The sequence below is a fragment of the Bos mutus genome, chromosome X (genome assembly GCF_027580195.1).
Source record: "Bos mutus isolate GX-2022 chromosome X, NWIPB_WYAK_1.1, whole genome shotgun sequence".
Lineage (NCBI taxonomy): Eukaryota > Metazoa > Chordata > Mammalia > Artiodactyla > Bovidae > Bos > Bos mutus.
In genome coordinates this window covers 68253624-68276405 of record NC_091646.1, presented here as the reverse complement: position 1 = coordinate 68276405, position 22782 = coordinate 68253624, and the positions used below count along the sequence as shown (strand labels likewise).

The following is a 22782-nucleotide window of genomic DNA, read 5'->3' as shown; positions in this document are numbered from 1 at the left end:
CTTGACTTCACATTCCAGGATGTCTGGCTGTAGGTGAGTGATCATACCATCGTGATTATCTGGGTCGTGAAGATAATTTTTGTATAGTTCTTCTGTGTATTCTTGCCACCTCTTCTTAATATCTTCTGCTTCTATTAGGTCCATACCATTTCTGTCCTTTATTGAGCCCATCTTTGCATAAAATGTTCCCTTGGTATGTCTAATTTTCTTGAAGAGATCTCTAATCTTTCCCATTCTGTTGTTTTCCTCTATTTCTTTGCATCGATTGCTGAGGAAGGCTTTCTTATCTCTCCTTGCTATTCTTTGGAACTGTGCATTCAAATGGGTATATCTTTCCTTTTCTCCTTTGCTTTTTGCTTCTCTTCTTTTCACAGCTATTTGTATGCTATGCTATGCTAAGTCACTTCAGTCATGTCCGACTCTTTCCAACCCCATAGACGGCAGCCCACCAGGCTCCCCCATCCCTGGGATTCTCCAGGCAAGAACACTGGAGTGGGTTGCCATTTCCTTCTCCAGTGCATGAAAGTGAAAAGTGAAAGTGAAGTCGCTCAATCGTGTCCAACTCTCAGCAACCCCATGGACCACAGCCTAGCAGGCTCCTCTGTCCATGGGATTTTCCAGGCAAGAGTACTGGAGTGGGGTGCCATTGCCTTCTCTGAGCTATTTGTAAGGCCTCCTCAGATAGCCTTTTTGCTTTTTTCTATTTCTTTTCTTGGGGATGGTCTTGATCCCTGTCTCCTGTACAATGTCATGAACCTCTGTCCATAGTTCATTAGGCACTCTGTCTATCAGATCTAATCCCTTGAATTTATTTCTCCCTTCCACTGTATAATTGTAAGGGATTTGATTTAGGTCATACCTGAATGGTCTAGTGGTTTTCCCTACTTTCTTCAGTTTAAGTCTGAATTTGGCAGTAAGGAGTTCATGATCTGAGCCACAGTCAGCTCCCGGTCTTGTTTTTGCTGAATGTGTAGAGCTTCTCCATCTTTGGCTGCAAAGAATATAATCAATCTGATTTTGGTATTGACCATCTGGTGATGTCCATGTGTAGAATCTTCTTTTGTGTTGTTGGAAGAGGGTGTTTGCTATGACCAGTGCGTTCTCTTGGCAAAACTCTATTAGCCTTTGCCCTGCTTCATTCTGTACTCCCAAGGCCAGATTTGCCTGTTACTCCAGGTATTTCTTGACTTCCTGCTTTTGCATTCCAGTCCCCTATAATGAAAAAGACATATTTTTTGGGTGTTAGTTCTAGAAGGTCTTGTAGGTCTTCATAGAACCATTCAACGTCAGCTTCTTCAGCATTACTGGCCGGGGCATAGACTTGGATTACCATGATATTGAATGGTTTGCCTTGGAAACAAACAGAGATCATTCTGTCATTTTTGAGATTGCATCCAAGTAATTCATTTCAGGCTCTTTTGTTGACCATGATAGCTAGTCCATTTCTTCTAAGGGATTCTTGCCCACAGTAGTAATATAATGGTCCTCTGAGTTAAATTCAGTTAAGAATTGTTATGTCTTAGAAAGTTGACCCTTTTTCATTATGTAATATCTCTTTATTTCTGAATATTTTCTTTACTCTGAAGTCTGCTTTGTTTAAAATTGCTAAAGTGACTCTAGCGTTCCTTTGATTAGTATTACTATGGTGTATCTTTCTCCGTCTTTTTACTTATAGTCTCTGTATGTCTTCATATTTAAAGTGGTTGTCTTGTAGACAGCACTTAGTTGTTTTATTTCTTGATCCCTTCTGACAGTCTCTGTTTTTTAATTGATATATTTAAACCTTTGATATTTAAAGTGATTATTGTTATAATTTGACTAATATTTACCTTGTTTGTTACTGTTTTCTATTCATTACTCTTGTTCTTTGTTCATATTTTCATCTTGCAGTCTTTTTGCCTTCTGCTTAATTATTTTTGTATGACAGTATTATTTATCTTCCCTTACTATATCACTAATCCTACTTTTTAATCTTTTTAGTGGTTGCTCACTAAAGAGAGTTTGCAATATATATACATATAAAACCAATCCAGGTCCCCTTTCAAATAACACAGTACCACTTCCCAGGTAGAACAATTACCTTATTACAGAATATTCCCAGCTCTTCCCTCCAATCCCTTATAACATTGCTGTCATTCACTTTACTTATCCATAAGCTATAATCATGGAATACATTATTGTTATTAACAAACTGCTATTAGATCAGTTGAGAATAGAAGAAATAAAAGATTTTATTTTATATCCATTTGTTTCTTCTCTACACTCTTTCTGTATGTAGATCCAGATTTCTTAGTTGTAGTGTTTTCAGTTCAGTTCAGTAGTTTCAGTCGCTCAGTCGTGTCCGACTCTTTGCAACCCCATGAATCGCAGCACGTCAGGCTTTACTTCTTTCTAAATAAAACTTAGTTTAACATTTCTGGCAAGGAGGGTCTAGTAGCAACAGAGGCCCTTAATTTTTGGTCTTAGTCTTTATTTCCCTTTGATCTTTGAAGGACAGTTTTGCTGGGCACAGATGGAATTCTAGATTGGTAGTATTTTATTTTAAAACATTAAACATTTCATTCCACTTTTTTCTTTGCTTGAATAGTTTCTAAGGAGGTGGCTAATATGACTCTTATCCTTGCTTCTTTATATGTAAGGTATTTTCTCCCCTGGCATCTTTGAACATTTTTCCTTGACTTTCTGTAGTTTGAATATGAGATGATTAGGTGTAGATTTTGGAGTATTTATCTAGCTTTGTTGGAGAAGGAAATGGCATCCCACTCCAGTATTCTCGCCTGGAGAATCCTATGGACAAAGGAACCCGGCAGGCTACAGTCCATGGGGTCACAACAGTCGGGACACAACTTAGCGACTAAACTACCACCACCATCCAGCTTTGTATTCTGAGCTTTTTCTATCTATGAGTTTGATGCCTTTCATTAATTTGGGGAAATTGTATTGTCATTATTGCTTTAACTATTTCATCTCCTCTTTTTTCTCTTTACCTTCTGATATTTCTATTATGTAGGGCTTCCCTGGTGGCACAGAAGTAGAGTTTCTATTATGGGTCTATTGCTCCTTTTGTAATTGTCCCATAGTTTTTGGATATTCTGTTTTGTTTTTCTTTTTTCTTTTCTTTTTCTTCTAGTTTTGTAAGTTTCTACTGATATGCCTTCAATCTTCTTTGGTGGTTTCTTCAGCCATTTCCAATCATTGATGAGCCCATCAAAGGCATTCTTCATTTCTGTTATGATATTTTGGCTCTCTGCCATTTCCTTTTGATTTTTTTCTTATAGTTTCCATTTCTCTTCTAACATTATCCATCTGTTCTTTCATGTTACCTACTTTTTTCATTAGAGCATGTAGTATATTTTTCATAGTTGATTTATATTCCCAGTCTGATCATTTCAACATCTCTGCCATTTCTGAGTCTGATTCTAATGCTTGCTCTGTCTTTTCAAACTTTTTGTCTTTTAGTATGACTTCTGACTTTTGTTTGAAAGCTATACATGATGTCCTAGGTAAAAGGAACTGAGATAAATAGGCGTTTAAAGTGAGATTTTATTTTTTTGTTTGACTGTGTTACTGTTTACTGTAGCTGTTACAGGGCTTCTCAGGTGGTGCAATGATAAAAAAAAATCTGCCTGCCAATGCAGAAGACACAAGTTTGATCCCTGGGTCGGAAAGATCCCCTAGAGTAGGAAATGGCAGTACACTGCAGTATTCTCACCTGGAAAATTCTATGAACACTGGCGCCTGGAGAGCTACAGTCTGTGAGGTTGCGAAGAGTTTGACACAAATGAGCACACGTGCACATAGCTATTAGAAATCGAAGGCTAAATATTTCTTAGTGTCCTTGTTTTTGTCTGGCCTATTTTCCTTGGATTTCCCTACAGACTTCTTAGATATCATCTGAGATGCACAGTTCTTTTAATTGTATTCCTTGTATTATAATACAGAAGCCTTATTGATTTAGTGGTAAGGTGCTGGGGAAGGAGGCTTCCCTGGTGGCTCAGTGGTAAAGAATCCATCTGCCAATGAGGGAGACGCAGGTTCAGTCCCTGGGTTGGGAAGATCCCAAGTACAAGGAAATGGCAACCCACTTCAGTATTTCTGCCTGGGAAACCCCATGGACAGTGGAGCCTGGCAGGCTACAGTCCATGGGGTTTCAAAGAGTAGGACCAACTTAACGACTAAACAAGGTGTTGGGGGACTGGACATGTTCTATTGTATTCTGTCTAGGCTTAATTTTTTATTGAGACTGTGCTCCTCGGCTGTACCCTACAGAAGTGCTTCTCAGATTTTTTGTTGTTTTGTTTTCCCCTTTAGGTGGGACAGGAAAGCTAGAGGATGCTAGAGTTGTGTATTGCCTTCTCCGAGATTGGTTAGGCTCTAGTAATATCCTAGTAGATTAGGCTCTGGTACAGTAGTTTCTCTGAAGAGCAGGCTTTGCTAAGAAGAACAGAATGTTATGGGCATATATAAATGTGACTGACTGTTCTTCCCTTTCTCCTGCTGGAAGGATGAGGGGATTTTTCTGCAATCACTGTGAGAACCTGATAGGTCTCCTGGTAATAAAGTCATAAAAGTGTGGGAGTCTCCACCAAGACTGGACCCCTTTGGAATTTCAAACTCTCAAACTTGTCCCCACTGAGCTTCCAACAATTCATCAATTAAAGTTCAGGCATTGATATCAAACAAACAACAACAACAAAAATTGCTATCCTAGTCCTAGTTCCCACAGAGTTTTCCTCTTCTGCATTTCTACTCTGGTAAACTGTGCACAAGGTTTCCAGTTTCTCCATATCTTCACCAACATTCACTATTTTCCATTTTATTGATAATAGCCACCATAATGAGTGTGAAGTGATATCTCATTGTGGTTTTGATTTGTATTTCCTTAATGACTAGTAGTGTTGAGCATTTTACATTTGCTTATTGACCATTTGTCTATTAGGTACTTTGCCCATTTTGTAACTAGCTTGTTTAGTTATTTGTTGTTGAGGTGTGGCATATATATTCTTGTTATTAATTCCCTATAGATATGTAATTTGCAGATATTTTCTGCCATCCTTTTGGCCTGTGCTTCAGTGTCATATCTAAGAAATAATTGCAAAATTCAGTGTCATGAAGATTGTCTCCTGTATTTTCTTCTAAGACTTCTGTGATTGTCATTCCTATGTTTAATTCTTTGATCCATTTTGAGTTAATTTTTGCATATGGCATAAATTTAAAATTCAACTTAATTCATTCACATATGGATATCTAGTTTTTGCAGTATTTAAAAGTCCTTTTTCCCCATTGAACGGTTGTCACTTTTGTCAGAAATCTGTTGACTGTTTATTTGAGGGGTTTATTTCTAGGCTCTCTGTTCTATTCCGTTGGTCTATATGTCTATCTTTATGCCAGTACTATATTCTTTTGGTTATTATTGCTTTGTAATAAGTTTTAAAATCAGGAAATGTGAGTCCTTTATATTTGTTTCTCATTTTCAAGATTTTTTGGCTAATAAGAGTCTTCTGGGGTTCCATGTGAATTTTAAGACGAAATTTTCTATTTCTATATAAAAAGTCACTGGGATTCTAATAAGGATTGCATTGGATCTGTGGTCATTTTGGATAATATTGTCTTCTTAACAATATTAAGTCTTCCAATTTATGAACATGGGATTCTTTACATTTATTTAAGTCTTTAGTTTCTTTTAGTATCATTTTATAATTTTATATGTACAAGTCTTTTGCCTCCTTGCTTAAATTAATTATTAAGTATTTTCTTCTTTTGATATTATTAGAAATGTTATGTTTTCTTAATTCCTTTTTTGAATTGTTTACTGCTGTTATATAGAAATGCATTTGAATTTTGCATGTTGATTTCATATTCTGAAATGTTCCTGAATTTGTTAGCTAGCTCTAACAGGGTTTTTTGTGGATTCTTTAAGGTTTTCTACACATAATATAATGTTACCTTCAAAGAGAGATAATTTTATTTCTTCCTCTTTGATTTGGATGCCTTTTATTTCTTTTCTTGCTTAATTTCTCTGTCTAGAATTTCCAGTAATATGTTGAATAAAAGTGGCAATCATTGTCTTCTTTCTGTCTTAGAGGAAAAGCTTTCAATCTTTCACCATTTAGTATGATATTAGTTGTGGATTTTTTCTTAACCTAAAGCCAGGGAGAGTGGGGTCTGCTAATATTCCCCATCTTTCATATCTACCCAGAATATGTCTGCCATAGGACGCTGGGAAGATAGCAACTGCCACTCAGTTGTCAGAGCAACTGTAACAGCTCACCTACAACATAGATGTGTACCAGAAAGAGGGACTGCATTCTTTGCCAACTATCCTGCCTATTTTTCAGAAGCTGTGGGTAGGGAAATAGGTGCTGCTCTCCTGACATCACCCACTTGATTTAGGCCTTTTATTGCACAGAACTATAGAAAATGGGATCTACCTATTTTCATTGTCTGCCCAAACTAACCAGAAGAACTGTTCTACTCCACGTATCTGGGAGATGTGGAAACTGCCTTACACTGAAGCAGTTCTTCCACAAGGCAGATATGAGTATAGTGTCTAGCTCCAATGCCAAGGCTTCCCACAGTTATTACTTATTTCCCATAGATTTTGTTGAATAACTACTTCTCAATCTGTTGTAAACCCTTTGATCAATCTCTAGAACATTTGAATGATTGTACTTGGTAATACTGATAAGCTTAATAGTTGTCTCTCCAGGAAAGAGATTTCCCTAAGGTCCTCACATTGACATTCTGGGTGGGCTCTTACTAACCTGATGTTATATTTGACACATAAAAACTTTTAATTTGATTAAGTCAAATTTATCTTTTAAAATAGTGTTGCTTGTGCCTTTTATATCATATCTTAAGAGGGCTTTGCCTAACTCAAGATTTAAAAGATGTACTCCTGTGTTTTCTTCTAGTTGTTTTAATGTTTCTTATGACTTGGTCTTTGATCCATTTTAAGTTAGTTTTGTGCATACACTACTTTAAAAGATAAATTTGACTTAATCAAATTAAAAGTTTTTATGTGTCAAATATAACATCAAGTTAGTAAGAGCCCACCCAGAATGTCAATGTGAGGACTGACTCATGAATATATATATATGGGATATTTTCCATTTATTTACCTCTTTTGAAATTTATTTTAGCAGTGTTTTTTGTTCTTTGGAGTTTTTATTTGGCCACACTGTGCAGCTTACAGGATCTTAATTTCCCAACCAGGGATCCAACCCAGGCTCCCTGGACCACCAGGGAATTCCCTTTAGCAATGTATTTTAGTTTTCACCTTACACATCTTATACTTCTTTTGTTAAATTTATTCCTAAATATTTTATACTTAAATCTGTTGTGAATAGGGATAAATTAGGAGTATGGGATTAACATATAAAAAGAAAAATCTATTGTGAATGGAATTAATCTTTTACTTTCTTTTTCAGATTGTTCACTGATAGTATATAGAAATATAATTGATTTTTATATGTAAGAACCTTGTATTACTTTTTTGTCTAGCATAACAAATTTCCACAAACTTAATGACTTAACACTATTTTATTAATTCACAGTAAGAAGTCTAGGTACAGTGTGGCTTAATTGGGTTCTCTTATTCACAAAGAGTTGGACACAACTGAGTGACTTCACTTTCACATTTTTTTTTTATTAGAATCTTATAAGGCCAAAATCAGGGTGTTGGCAAAGCTGCATGCCTTTCTGGAGATTCTGGGAAAGAATTTACTCCCAGCCTCTTTCAGATTTCAGAAATCATCTCCTCCTTAGACTTTCTATGTGACCTTTCCATCTTAAAGCCAGCAATGATGGTTCGAGTACTTCTTGTGTTTCAGACCCCTCTGGGTATTCTTCCATCAGCTGGAAAAAATTCTCTGCTTTTATGGGCTCATGGAATTACATTGGGTCTGCCAAAATAATCTAGAATAATCTCCCTATTTTAAAGCCAAATGATTAATAACTTTAATTACAATTGCAATGTCCCTTTTGCAATGTAGTATAACATTCACAGGTGTAACTCCAGGAAGTAAAGATCATGGGGGCCAGAATTCTTATTTATTAGTTCAAGTAATGTTTTAGATTCCATAGGGTTTTCTCTATACAAGATCATGTCCTCTGCAAATGAAGATGGTTTCATGTTTCCTTTTACAATTTGGATGCCTTTATTATTTTTGTCTAATTGCCCTGGCTATAACATCTATATGCTGTTGAATAAAACTAGCGGGAGGAGACATCCTTGTTTTGTTCCTAATCTTAGGAGGAAAATATTTAGTCTCTCTCCATTTATTGTGATTCCCTGATGGCTCAGATGGTAAAGAATCCACCTGCAATGCAGGAGACCCAAGTTTGGTTAAAAATCAAAAATGCCTAACAGTCTTTTAATGTTTTGGAACATTTTGCAAACTTTTCTTATTCCTTTCAAAATACATGCACTCCAAATGATAAACTCAGCCTCTGTCCTCCTGTTTACTACAGTACTGCTTCTCTTGTTTTTACTTTTTCCTCTAAATACAAATTTTTCAACTGCCTGATTTTGTACTTCTTTTCAGTGTAAATTCTGATATGTGTTGGTTTGTTTTACTCAACTTGTAGACCTTGACTACTATTTGTCAGGTATTATGCTAAGAACTCTGATAGGAAAACATTTGATGAGTAATCAGATTAGCTTGGCATATTATATGTATATTAAAAAACTAACCTTGTGAATAGATATACGAAAGTCTAGATTTAGGTTCATAAATGGACTACTAGCAGTACTGGTAATGTTTTTATATAGTCCATTTAATGGACTCACAACACAGAGTAATTTGTACATATTTTGTTTTGAAAAGAAAAGGCAAGAGGAGAAAATAATGGGATCTTACAAGTATGCAGAAGAATATACACATAGTTTACAAAGCTCTTCATCTTGTAACAAAGTCTTATTCTTTCTCATAGACCAGAAGATCAATTCAGAAGTTGTTAGAATGGGAAAATAACAGATTGTATCACAAGGTAAGAAAGTTTAAGCAAATAAGTATTCCATTCATATTTGCATTAATAAATTGAAAAAATGGAAAGTTTTCAGCCACAAAAGCATGGATTAGAGAATACTCACTTTTTAATATTTATTCTTTACAAAGTGTTTTTAAAAGTATCTTATTCCTGGATTGTTGTTCAGTGGTTTATTCTAATGTGTAGGTAATAATTAATATAAATTGTTGTTAAAATTCTCAACAAACTTTACCTTCTTAGCTTGCTTTGCACTGGAAGTTGACTAAAAGGAAATGTGAAACTAGCAATATGATGGAGTATGTAAGTATGCAGTTATCTTTAATTGCATATTTTTGGATTCCATCCTGAATGTTACATTTTACTGTATTTATCATTTGTCACATCTTCTTTCTACCTTTTTTCTTCTCAGCTTGAACTTTTGTCATTTGGAACATAGAGATTTCCTTCCACATTTTTAGGTTTGTAGCCAACATAAAATATCTTGAAAGCTGACAATTATTTATATCTTAGAGAAACTTTAGCTACTATGCTCAGATGAAAACGTGATAAAACCTTAATCTTCTAACGTGGGTGCAAACCATAACACATGTTGATGGGTGCAGATGAACAAATATTCCTAAATGTAATCTTGTCAAAACTTACATAAAATAGGAATTGACTTCTGGATTCATATTCCTGGCTTTTTTTTGTTCCCTTAGCTGATATTTATTAATAGCTTTCAGTGAAGAAACTATAGATTCTAATTTTTTTAAACTGAAAGATCTGCGATCTTAGTCACAATGCATAAAGTCACATATAGCCAATGTGATAAATTGAATATCATTAACATTCAAAAGAATATGAAATTTATCCAAACTTTAAGTTGCTGACATGTAATATATATTTAATAATAAACATTCCATTTCTATTTCATAAGTAAGGATTATTATGTATCTTTCTCCACTTTGAATAGTCTTGAGGATAATGTGCAAATGACCACAAATCTAAAATTCTCTGTAGGTAAAACCTTGTATAAATTATTGTAACTTTATGTAACTTTATAAATATATTGTTTTTATTCCCAAACCTTTTTTAAATTAAAATGTTTTAATCAATCCATTTGAACACTATTTTTTACAAAAAAGCTTCTAAAAGATAGTAATACTCAACCAATATCAGCTGTTTTAATTGAAAAATATATAAATGTAATATAAGTGAAGGTATTTTTTCTAATCCTAATCCTAATAAATTTTTGTTAGAGATTCTAATAAAATTTGTATCCTTCCCATTTAATCCCTTCCACTTTGCTACAAAAAAAGGGAACCAAGGGAAAATGGAAAAGACATTAAAATATAATAGGGTTTGCTTTTCTGTTAACTAAACGGTTACTGTAAATCAGATAATAAAAACTATGAGCTATAGCAAGTAATTATGTTTTTCAGTTTAATTGCCAATCTAACAATAACTTGTGGTAAGTTCCTTTTGTAACTGTTTTATATATTTCACTTGCTTTATAGTATAAGACCAAAACATAGTCCTGTGAGAAATGATTATAGACTTTTTGGGTTATGTATAAGTTACAGTAAATGAAAATTTTGTCAATATATTCTTATTTATTTTTATTTTACAGGTAATACTAATAGAATTCTTACCAAAATATCCCATATTCCGACCTGACTGAGGAATTTTATTCAGTCACTTCTGTTTTACCTGTCATTTCCTACCCTTAGTGCCTTGTAGATGATTTTGGAATGAAGATGGTCTCCTTTGCTGTTTTCAATTTATTCTTTATAATGGTAGAATATTCTCCTCACACTTCATTTGTGTTGGTTTAAGAAGAAATTTTGCACATCCTTTTGTTGTTGTTAAATGAGGCTTGTATTTTGCACTGTCAATTTTTAATAAATACACACACATATATATGTGTGTGTGTGTGTATATATGTGTATATATATATATATATATAGTTGCCACTAAATATAACATCAGTGCAGGTGTTTAAAAAACAAAAACATGTTCTGAGCATGCTGCCTTATAATTTTCATACTTACTGTTTCTAAATATGCATCATTTTTCTAGGCTATTTAATGCTCTGTAATCCCTTACTGAACATACATAAATAAGCTTTTGGTAGCTTTTAGAAACGGTTTTACTCTTACCTGCTTTTAAAGGACATGCGGTTAATAGCACTGGTTTTGTCCTGCACTTTGCTTAATTATCACTTACATTAGTAGATAAAATACTTAAACTCCTAAAGACCTGTAAATATTGTTTCTTTGCATAAAGTAAAAAAATGTGATATGTCATGGTTTACAGAATGTACTGTTATTCTTAATATGTTGCCAACAATTCTGCATAAATTTTAATGTGAATGAAGTTTGCAAGCATCCTTTCGAATGTATAGATTGTTAACATGCTGTGTTATGGCAAAGCCATAATAAGTATGTTAAAAATTTCAGGTGTGGGCAGGATGGCCCTTTGTAATGAGAAGATTAAAATTGAAATCATTGTCTGAGATCTTCTGCATTGCACCTGAAACCAAGAACCTTATTTTTTCCATTTAGTTCAATACATCCCATTTTGTCTTCCACTTACAAAAGAATTCATTTGACGTCTGACACATTTCACAGCCTCACTCTCCTCATTTGTCTCCCTTTATGTATCCTTTTCTTCACTTGGAAATACACAGGATTATGACCTTTTAAGGAGTGTCTCAAGTTTCAGGTGTTTTAGAAAGTATCTAGACCCCACCCACCCCACTCCAGTACTCTTGCCTGGAAAATCCCATGGACGGAGGAGCCTGGTAGGGTGCAGTCCATGAGGTCGCTAAGAGTCAGACACGACTGAGCAACTTCACTTTCACTTTTCACTTTCATGCATCGGAGAAGGAAATGGCAACCCACTCCAGTATTCTTGCCTGGAGAATCCCAGGGATGGGGGAGCCCGGTGGGCTACCATCTGTGGGGTCACACAGAGTCAGACAGGACTGAAGCGACTTAGCAGCAGCAGCAGCAGACCCCATCCCCAGGAAAGCCACCGCTAACCCCTATCTGGAGTTATGATCCACTTTGAGAAAGAGAGAGCTAATTGAAAAGCTCTACCTAAAGTGGCAGATTCGTAATTGATTAAATATTCTTAATCCTCATTTTGGGGATCTTTTGTAAAGGTATGGATACTATTAATGAGGAAAGACAAGAATTTAACTAAAATAGTTTCTAAAGTAGCCACACATGCAGCCTTTTCATTGGTATGTGCATATTTCTCTATTTCTCTTCACATTGGAATAAGAGCAGGCACTCTTAATTCTTCTAGAATTTGAGTTTTTAACATAATGAAAGCTTTACATTGCATTAGTTCAACTGCAAATTTATGCCTGTATGCAGACACTATTTGTAATTCCTAGTGTTAAAAATAAAAGTATCTGAGACTGAATAATATTTTATTTATTATTTTAGTCTATTAGTTAACTTTTTTAGGCAAACATTAATCCCAATGAAGAAAGCAATCATTTTTTCATACAAGGTCAAGCCTTTTAAAGCCACTTTTAAAATTTATGCCTAATTTGAAATCCACAGTCCTGGACCAGTAAAAGAAGAGGGGAAAAAAGAGATTTTTGATATGTGAATATAATTGCATGAACAACTTTTCCACCTCTCTCTGTAGAACCCTGTTACCCCCATACCACCCAGAATCTCTAACTTTTAATATATTGTGTGTGCCTGCAAATATCATTTGTCTGTCTGCTGCAAAATTGAAGGTGTATTTTTATAGACAAAGTGGAAACCTCTGAAAATGTATACCAAATGTCTTGTTTTATAGATTAATACGGGGAAAAATTGCATCTGTGGTTTATGTTCCAGCTAATATCATGTTTAGGTTTCAAATTATGACAGTTTAATACCAAAATTGATTTCAGCATAATACAAAATTTCTAATTATCACTGATAGAATAATTACTTTGAGTCAACCCTTATAATCTCATTTTTTTCCTGTAAACTTAGAATTTGGCCATATGATGGTCATAGTAACTTTTTCTGCCATGTATAGATCACACTTGTTTTGCTCAAAGAACAGCAGGAAGTGGTGAATTGTTTCTATAAAACAAATATTGAGACAGGAATAGAGTGCATCTGGAGGTAACAGAGTATATAATTCAAGTTACAGTAGTATTTATCATAAAAAAATTTACCAGCATGTGTAAACTTAATTTTAAAACCTATTCTAGTAACTCTTAAATTTATTATCTTATTATTCATTATGTTGATTGACTTATTTTCTTGAACTACTCAGAAAATACCCAATTTTTTTCTTTCTTCTATGACTACTTTTTCAAGCTCTTTTCCTTTGGAGGGGACTAATTAGCAGTTGAGTATTTTTGAGTCCTTTAAGAGACTTGTTTTCTTTTCAGTGATATTGGCAGCAGTGAATGCTGAAATGACAGAGTACACTGTGGACATTAATTTCTCACTCACTGACTTTTTTCTTATATCCTCAGGATAGAGCACATTAAGTTAATGAAGTATTTTTGTGCCAGTTGTTTTTAGATTAAAGAAACAAATTTGAGTTTTCTTTGTTATATAATATTCATTTGTGAAACCTGCTATGGATGTTTCCAGAGAAAATAACATGTATCTGCTGAACTATATAAATCTTACAAAGTTTTGAGGTTACAAGTTAAAACTGTTCCTTCTCTGACTTTCCATTATGCATCTCTACCCCCATAAATTGTGTATAAAATGAAATAAGCTTTAACATTTTTAAGCTACTCTTTGATTCTTTCTACCCTCTATACTAATCTAGGAAGAAACCATTGTAGTCAAATGTTAGAAGTAGATGGAGAAGTGCCTTGTCGTCTTTGAATAAAGATAACATTTTATGTTGAAGGAAGCAGAACAAATGAATTGGTAAATCATTACATTAAAACCATCCTTTTCAGCTAAGTATAATATAAGAATATTTTACTAGTATATTGTATTTCTTCTATTTCTTATTTAAAGCCTATTTCCTGGGTTTTCCCCAATCATGAGATATATTAGTGACAAAATATTACAGAAGTATCAGGCACTTATAAAACTAGTATAACTCTAATGCTAGTAAACATGTAATTTAACATGGTCCTGTAATAGCAGTAGTCTTTGACTGAAGCTCTACTAAAGCCTACTGAAGTATTTAACATACTGTTCATGTTATCATGACCTATAAACACTAATGTCTGATTAGTTAATCAAACTGTTACTATTTAACACTCTACCATTTTAATGAAATTTATTCTTGTTTTATCATAATTTGAGTGAAGTTCTATAACATTTGTAAGTCTTCAAACAAATGGGTTTTTTTATGTAAAATCTCTTTAAAAATCATTACCATTTTAATTTTGTTTATAAATTACCACTCAAAAAATCAGGCCTCACTACTTAAAGCCTCCAAACAGTTTTTTATTAGAATTGACTATATTGACCTGAGAGGATATATAGAAATTTGTATATACCCATTTAATTGGAGCAGTTTCACATAGTGGGAATACTTTTTGCTAATTTGATAATAAGATGCTCAAATTCACTGAAATTAAGTCCTCTTATGCTTATAAAATTCTACTTTAATCCATTGTGTAACAATTGTCAAATCCTTTGGGTTACTTTAAATGATGAACTGTTGGAAAATTTTCCCTAGAAAATGAATAATGAATAGATTTTATTAATAATACCTGTCCATGTAATATGTGGTATATATATATGTATGTGTGTGTATATTATATATACACATCTTCCTATTATTGCCCCCAGTTTCTCTTTTCCTGATTCTGAGCCAGCCTTTTCATTTTTATGATGGCAACCTGAGAATATGTTCCATTTTCTGTGAACTTTGTCAGATTCATACTATATGAGGAAATGATCTAATGTGCTCCAGGCAAGTCACTTACATTACATGTCAGTCTCTTCATCTGTAAAATCATGAGATTTAACCTAGAGCTGGACAGAAAATTAGAGGTCACCTGACATTCTGTGATACTAGGAATCCTTAGAAAGTTTTTACTCTACAAAATCTCAGAAATGATTTTTCTCAAATCTACTACCCTTTGTGGAAATTCTCGCAGTGCCTTGCACACAATAAAAGTTTGATTTGCCAACAGGCACCTAGCTGGTATGTGTTCATATCATACAGACTCAAAGAACCTGATGCCTGTGAGATCTCAGCACCTCCCTGCTGATAAGAATGATTGTAGTTTCTCTAGAAACTGAGGACTGAGGTCTGTGGGCTTTACCTATGTGGAATCTGACTATATATGCAGTTGGTACCTGAGCAAGAATTACGGCTGCAACAGATGTGGAGGTATGGTAAGACCCACCTTGACATTGATGTGAAAAAGAATTTTATATCCCATCCAATATCTGCTTCAGTGTCTTAATTATTTCCATATCCTCAAAAACATCTGTTGGAACAAATTAGTAATATTAGAAAGGAAAGTAGTATAGAAGTCAAACCCAAGTCACTTCTGGTTTAATTCTTAGCTCTGCTGCTTAATTCCTCTATACCTCATGTCCTCATGGTGGAAGTGGGGACAATAATCTGGACCTACCTCACAGGGGAATTGAGGATTTTTTCATATATAAATGTGCTTTTGAAATTGACTGAAGGATATATTGCATATCATAATTTTGTAACTTCTAAATAGAGTCCTTTAAATCTATGTTGTTATGTTTTCTTTCTCAGTCAAACCTTACAGAAAGAGTATTACAATTAATCTAGTTTTGGTAGTAATTTTGTTACTAATCCCTTATGTGTTAATATGGATAATTGTGTTATAATTGTGTTATATTGTGTTATAATACCTGATTGAGAGAGGAAAAGCACGTGGATATAAACCAATGGTTCTCAACTTGGGGCAGATGAAAATAGCAGTGGGGTCATCCTGAACCTTTTTCAGCATTTTAAAAAGTATACTAGAAATCATGCATTTACCCATAACATTTCTACTGCAGAAGCCAACTAAGACAGAATTTTTACACATTTTGCTTATATTTCTTCAATTCTAATACTGGTTATCTATATTGATCAGAAACTGTGAATGGTGGTTAGGCTTTTAATTATTTTTTAAATGAGAAAGCCTATTGTAATATGCAGTTTAATAAATACTTGAAAATATGGGGAAGGAATAATAAAGGAATCCTCATGGCAGAAATGTTAGGAGCCACTTTCATAAAGGAACCGAAATTATTTGACCTCCACAGGTTGCTTACCTAGTCCCTAAATAATGAAATGCTAAAGTATGTGTGTGTGTTTTAGCTAGACTGGGCTATATAACTTCAGGTTAGAATTTGCCTTCAGTTTTTTTTTTTTGTTTCAAGATGATATAATTGAGCTAATTTATCTGGGTATATATGTGTAAATCATTCATATACACACATACAGGATTACAAGTGTGGAAAGTGTTATAATGTTGTCTTCTAGCACTGGAGTAAACACCAATATCTGAGTCTCAAAGTAGTTCTGTGTATAAAGTCAACATGAAGTCAATTATTGCTTTAAGCAATAATTTCTCAAATGTTTCTTTTATTCCTGCTTATTTTGTTTGCTATGATCTTTAATTTTTTAATTTTTCATTTTATAGTAAGCAAATAGTATAAAATTGATTTAATGCCTGGACTTTGAAACCAGTTACCTATGTTTGAAATTATATGATCTACAAGCTAGTTTGCCATCCTTGAACTAACCATGTACAAATGTAAGTCAGCTGCAAAAATAGGAAATCCTGCTAGAAGGTGGGCACTGATCAAAATATTTGTCTGAAAAACCTAGGATTTCTACTTTGGGGCAGAGGATTCCTGTTGAGACAGTTTTACCAGAAAAGGGTAAAAGTGAATATGTCCATTTAAGCCAAGAACTTTCATGCATCTTGTATTGTTATATAGCCTGTGGAATGAATCATTTTTTTCTCCCTTGAGTTCCGGAGTGACTCTCCTGGAAAAACTCAACCTATATACCTGTGCCAAAAGGAAGGATACCTGCCTCTCTGAAACTTTCACTGCTGCTTCTGTTGTTGTTCAATTGTCAGATATTAAATTTTATTCTCTCAGGATGCAAAATTACAATAAAGTGCAAATCTCTGTTAATGAATTGTGTATTCTTTGGTGCATCTTCCTTCTTCCGTCCCTGCTTTCATCATTATAAGGTAACTAAGGATTCCTTTTAAAATGTTTGTCTTGCATATTGCCCCCTCCCACATTTGCTAGTGTTATGTCTAGTACTGTAATTCACGCTCTCTGTTGGTTTTGTGGGCCTTTGTTGTGCCCAGGGTTTGGCATTTGACTAAGTAGGAATTTGTTTCTAAACAACTTTGCATTCACCTTGTATGCCTACTTATGAATTATAAAAATAAAGTACAAGTGGATTTCCACCGTACTAAGCATAATGTTTTAATACAAGAAATGTTGAAATGTGAAGCTATTTGGCAAAAGTTTTGACTCTTGTCAGCAGACTATATGACACTAAGTGTTAACTCAAGGTGGTTAACATGCAATAATACTAGATTTTTAAAAACTTATTCCAAACTCCTGCAAATTTAGCAAAACGGCAAAATGTAACATAACAAGAAAAACTGTTTAATGTTTCCCAGTATCTTTGTCAATTGTATTGAACATTTCAAAGACTGTAAATTTCAAAATGTTAAATTGAAGATGACACACTTAAACATACAGAGAAGTTTCATGTTTTGTTTTAAAATTCTTTTTTGAAATGTTACTATATGGGTGGATAAAGATCTATACTTTTCATTGATAATTTCTTGGATGTGGTATAGGATGTGCTATGTAAGAAATACTTTTACATTGCATTTTATATTGTTGAGGGCAGAGCCAGGCCTTTAAATCTGCCATTAAATAATATTTAACAGTTTATGGGATACTTCACTTACCTAAATGTAGGAAATTCTCTGCGGGATAGAAAATTCTCCAGTTGTAACTACCATAAATCTGAGTTGTTATCCCTGTTCTATCACCCGAGTGACCTCTAGCAAAAATCAGGTCATTTAGTCTGATTTTATCCATCATCCCTAAGGTAGGAAGTTGGGTTAGAGCAAGGTTGCAAACTAAACTATAACCAGTTCTCAGATACATGTCTTTTTGACCTGCAGAATTTTTTTTAACACATTTTGAATTAGTTGCCAGCAATTAAGTGATTTCATGTAGAAAACCAGATTTCTGTCTTTGTGAGAAATTCCACATGTAAACAGTCAGCAAGAGCTGAGTAGCAACCTGCCCCTTTTTGATGGAGTATTTTTTCTTTTTGTCTCTTTTTAATATTTGATAAACTTGACCACATACAGTTGAAGCAAAATTGATCTTTATACATACCACAAGCAAAGACAATGACAACAAATGGGTGTGGGGAGCATTTGTGCAAATATATGTGTAATAAGAAAATGGACATCAGCATGACTCATTATAAGAACAGAACACTTGGAAAATAAAGCCATTAAGAGGGACCAACTAAGTAAATTTTGGTACATTTACACAATGCAATGCTATCAATTTGTGTTTTGGTTTTTATTTTTAATTGAAGTATAGTTGGTTTACAATGTGGAATTAGTTTCTGGTGTACAGCAAAGTGATTCAGTTATATGTGTGTATACTTTTTGTTCTTTTATTACATATACATTTTCAGATTTATTTCCATTATAGATTACAAGATATTGATATAATTCCCTGTGCTATACAGCAGGAACTTGGTGTTTTATATATAGTGGGTACATGTTCATTTCAAGCTCTGAATTTATGTCTCCCCCCCGCCCCCCGCTTTCTCCTTTGGTAACCATAAGTTTGTTTTCTATGTCTGTGAATCTGTTTCTGTTTTATAAATAAGTTCATTTATGTAATTTTTTTAGATTCCACATATAAGTGATATATTTGTCTGACCTTACTTAGTATGTTAATCTCTAGATCCATCCATGTTGCTCCAAATAGCATTATTTCATTCTTTTTATAACTGTATGTATATTACCACATCTTTATCCATTCATCTATCAATTAATACTTAAATTGCTTCCATGTCTTGGCTATTGTAAATAGTACTGCTATGAACATTGAGGTGCATGTGTCTTTTTTAAGTAGAGTGTTCTTTGGGTATATGCCCAGGAGTGGGATTGCTGGATCATATGGTAACTCTAGTTTTTTAAGGAACCTCCATACTGTTCTCCATGGTGGCTGTACCAGTTTACATTCCTGCCAACAATTTAGGAGGGCTTCCTTTTCTCCAAACCTTTTCCAGCATTTATTCTTTGTAGACTTTTTGATGATGGCCATTCTGACTGGTGTGAGATTGGAGTATTTATTTTCTGTTTTTCCAGTGTAATACTATTCCCTCTTGTCCCCCTGAGACTCAGATTATTTTGTTTGTCTTATGATGTAGTTGAAAAGGAAGCAATATATTTCTTGAACACGTATCTCTTTCAAAATTGAGGAAAAGATGCAGACCACGGTTGCTACATGTATTATTTAATATTCATTTGGTTGGAGGTATGGAGAGAGTGCCTTATTTGTGGAAGGGAAGTGTTTACTTACTAATGACCTATGTGGATGAAAAATGTCACCTGCCATATCAGTAAACAAAGGAGGATGTTGCAACCTGCAAGCCAGCAGCCACTGCAGCCACCCCCAACTGTGCATCCTGAGGTGATTTACAATGGGCCAGCAGGATACTGGCTCTACAAGTTAAGGTGCATATCAAAAGAGTAATTTTGATGAGTCCATACACACAAAAGCACCTAATTCATCAACTTTAGAAGTCTGGTTTTCTTTAATTAACTAATTTTTTAATTTAAAGTTCAAACTACCTGATTTTTATTGCAAAACTCCTGCTCCCTTTCAGAGCAGTCCCTCAGAGCTACCTGAGAGGCTGTGTTCAGGGGTTAAGGCCTCAATTTTGTCCACCAAATAAAACAATTCTCAACTGTTAGGTTGTGCATTTTTTTAGTCGGCACCTACTGCATTCATTGGACTTCCCTGGTGGCTCAGACGGTAAAGCGTCTGTCTACGATGCGGGAGACTCGGGTTCGATCCCTGGGTTGGGAAGATCCCTTGGAGAAGGAAATGGCAATCCACTCCAGTACTGTTGCCTGGAAAATCCCATGGACAGAGGAGCCTGGTAGGCTACAGTCCATGGGGTCGCAGAGAGTCGGACACGACTGAGTGACTTCACGTTCACATTCACGTACTGCATTCACTGATGTTACCTTGTAATAATGGACGCTTGATTTAATGATTCCATAAACTAGACAATTGTTACAGCCTCATTTAAATCTGACATTCTGAGTGTCCATGAGATGATTTTGTGACATAGGTGTATTTAAAATTGTTTTGCCTTGAGGGCCTGTTTATGATGATGAAGTGACGGTGTTAATAAAACTGACCAGGCTTCCAAACAATAGCATCAAAGACCCCATCTGGAGAAACACAGCCACAAGCAGGTAGGACCAACACGTTAGAACTGATCTTTACTTCATAACTTTCAACAAAGTTTTGCCATGCACCCAAAACAGCACCTTCCTTGTTATCCTCGAGAGTAATATTGCCTAAGGTGATACCACCATGTTAAGAACTCTAGGTAAGAATCTATAAAACCTGTCCTGTGTTTTGTTTAGCTAGGACTACTGATTATTTTTTCTCATTTTTACTATGTTGAACCAAAATGATATTAATTTTTTTAATTCGGAAAAACATTTCAAGAATAAATTAGATTCAATATGTTCAGATAATGCAACCAGAAATAAATCAGTTTATGCTTAAATAGGGATCTGTATTAGGGTGTGATGGATGGAAAATATGGCCATTAAGATTAGTTTTTCTTTATTATAAAAATACTTACATCTACTAGAAAATATATGAAATAGAAGTATGAAGAAGAAAAATAAAATCTCCCATAATTTTACTATATACTACAATTTTATGTATATGTGTATATAATTAAACTTTTCAAAGTATATTGCTTTTACACTTTCATATTTCCCCATATCAATATATGCTCTTTGAAACTAATAGCAGAACAATGTCTGAATATGCCATAATTTATTCATTTCACTTTGGTATTTAGTCTGTTTTCAGTGGTTTATATATTATAAATAATGACTTCATGAGTATCTTTATACATAAATCTTTACCTGAATCTGATCCTTTGGATATATTTTTATGAATGGATTATAGAATGAAAGGGTTGAAGTCTTTTTTTTAAATTATGAAATTATGATAACACAGACTTGAAAAATACAGTTACATATAGTTCCACTGTATATTACAATTATTTTTTAAGTAAATTCAGGTTTTTAGTTGGAGTTTCAATATCAAATTCTCAAAAATTAATAGAATGAATATACAGAGAAGTAGAAGGATATAGTAGACCTAAAAAGCACTATGAACCAATTCACCATAATTAAGATTTATACAATTTTCATGCAACAGTAGGATACAAATTCTATTCAAGTTCCAACCTAGATAGCATATTCAAAAGCAGAGATATTACTTTGCCAAGAAAGGTCCATCTAGTCAAGGCTATGGTTTTTCCAGTAGTCATGTGTGGATGTGAGAGTTGGACTGTGAAGAAAGCTGAGCCCCGAAGAATTGATGCTTTTGAACTGTGGTGTTGGAGAAGACTCTTGAGAGTCCCTTGGCCTGCAAGGAGATCCAACCAGTCCATTCTAAAGGAGATCAGTCCTGGGTGTTCTTTGGAAGGAATGATGCTAAAGCTGAAACTCCAGTACTTTGGCCACTTCATGTGAAGAGTTGACTCATTGGAAAGGACCCTGATGCTGGGAGGGACTGGAGGCAGGAGGAGAAGGGGACAACAGAGGATGAGATGGCTGGATGGCATCACCGACTCGATGGACGTGAGTTTGAGTGAACTCCAGGAGTTGGTGATGGACAGGGAGGCCTGGCGTGCTGTAATTCATGGGGTCGCAAAGAGTCGGACATGACTGAGCAACTGAACTGAACTGATAGACTATAAACTAGGAGACACTGGAATATATTTAAGGAAATAAAAAAAGATACAAAAATTTAATGATCTAAAGATGTTGAAATTATACAGTCTGTTCTCTTATCACTGTGGAATTATGTTAGAAATCAATATCAAAAGATATTTGAAAATAACCCACACATTTTCAAGTGCAATATACCATTTACCAAGAGAGATCTTCAATTTAGCCATTGAAAGCCCAAATAAAGTTAGACTGAAAAAAAAAAAAGGATGATTGTGAAGAAGCATTTAAATGAGAAATTAATATTAAAGATACTTTAAACAAAATCCCATAATTGGAAATTAAATGTCCACTTTTAAATGATGGGTGTGTCTAAGAAGACATAACAAAGAAAATTAGAAGATATTTGTAATAGAATAAAAATTTAAAAATTTACCAGAATTTGTTGCATGTAGCTGAAGCTACTCAATGTAATTAAATACAACATGGAATCTTGAATAAGGTATGAAAATAAATAATGGACATTAACAAAATTTTTTGCAATTTGAACAAATGTGTACTTAATAATACTGTATCACTTGTTAATTTTTGGATTTTGATTTTACAACATAGCATTTCTTTATATTCTCAGAATTGGATTAGAAGTTTCAAGCCTCATTCAATTTTTTTTAAATCACTAAGATAATAAATTTTCTAGATTTTGAGCAGTAATACTAGATGCCAAAATACATGAAACTATATCAAGTTTTCAGTGAATATAGATTAGAAATTAGCATTTTATTCATACTAAGACAAACAAGTGGAATCAAAATGTCATGAATTTTTTAGCTAGGCAAAAATTCACAAAT

General features: G+C 34.1%; 1 protein-coding gene across 6 annotated transcripts in view; it reads left to right on the top strand.

Moving 5' to 3' along the window:
• CHIC1 (cysteine rich hydrophobic domain 1) overlaps positions 1-17081 on the top strand; it is a 47400-nt gene extending 30319 nt beyond the window's left edge. For 2 of the 6 annotated variants that reach the window (XM_070365793.1, XM_070365794.1), the window contains 4 exons: positions 8935-8991; positions 9232-9291; positions 9401-9449; positions 10601-17081. In XM_070365793.1, coding sequence (XP_070221894.1) covers positions 8935-8991; positions 9232-9291; positions 9401-9427 — 144 coding nt within the window. In that variant the 3' untranslated portion in view covers positions 9428-9449; positions 10601-17081. The remainder of the gene's footprint in view (positions 1-8934; positions 8992-9231; positions 9292-9400; positions 9450-10600) is intronic. The other 4 variants (XM_070365792.1, XM_005906765.2, XM_070365795.1 and 1 more) reach the window with 2 other exon arrangements.
• The last annotated feature ends 5701 nt before the right edge of the window (positions 17082-22782 follow it).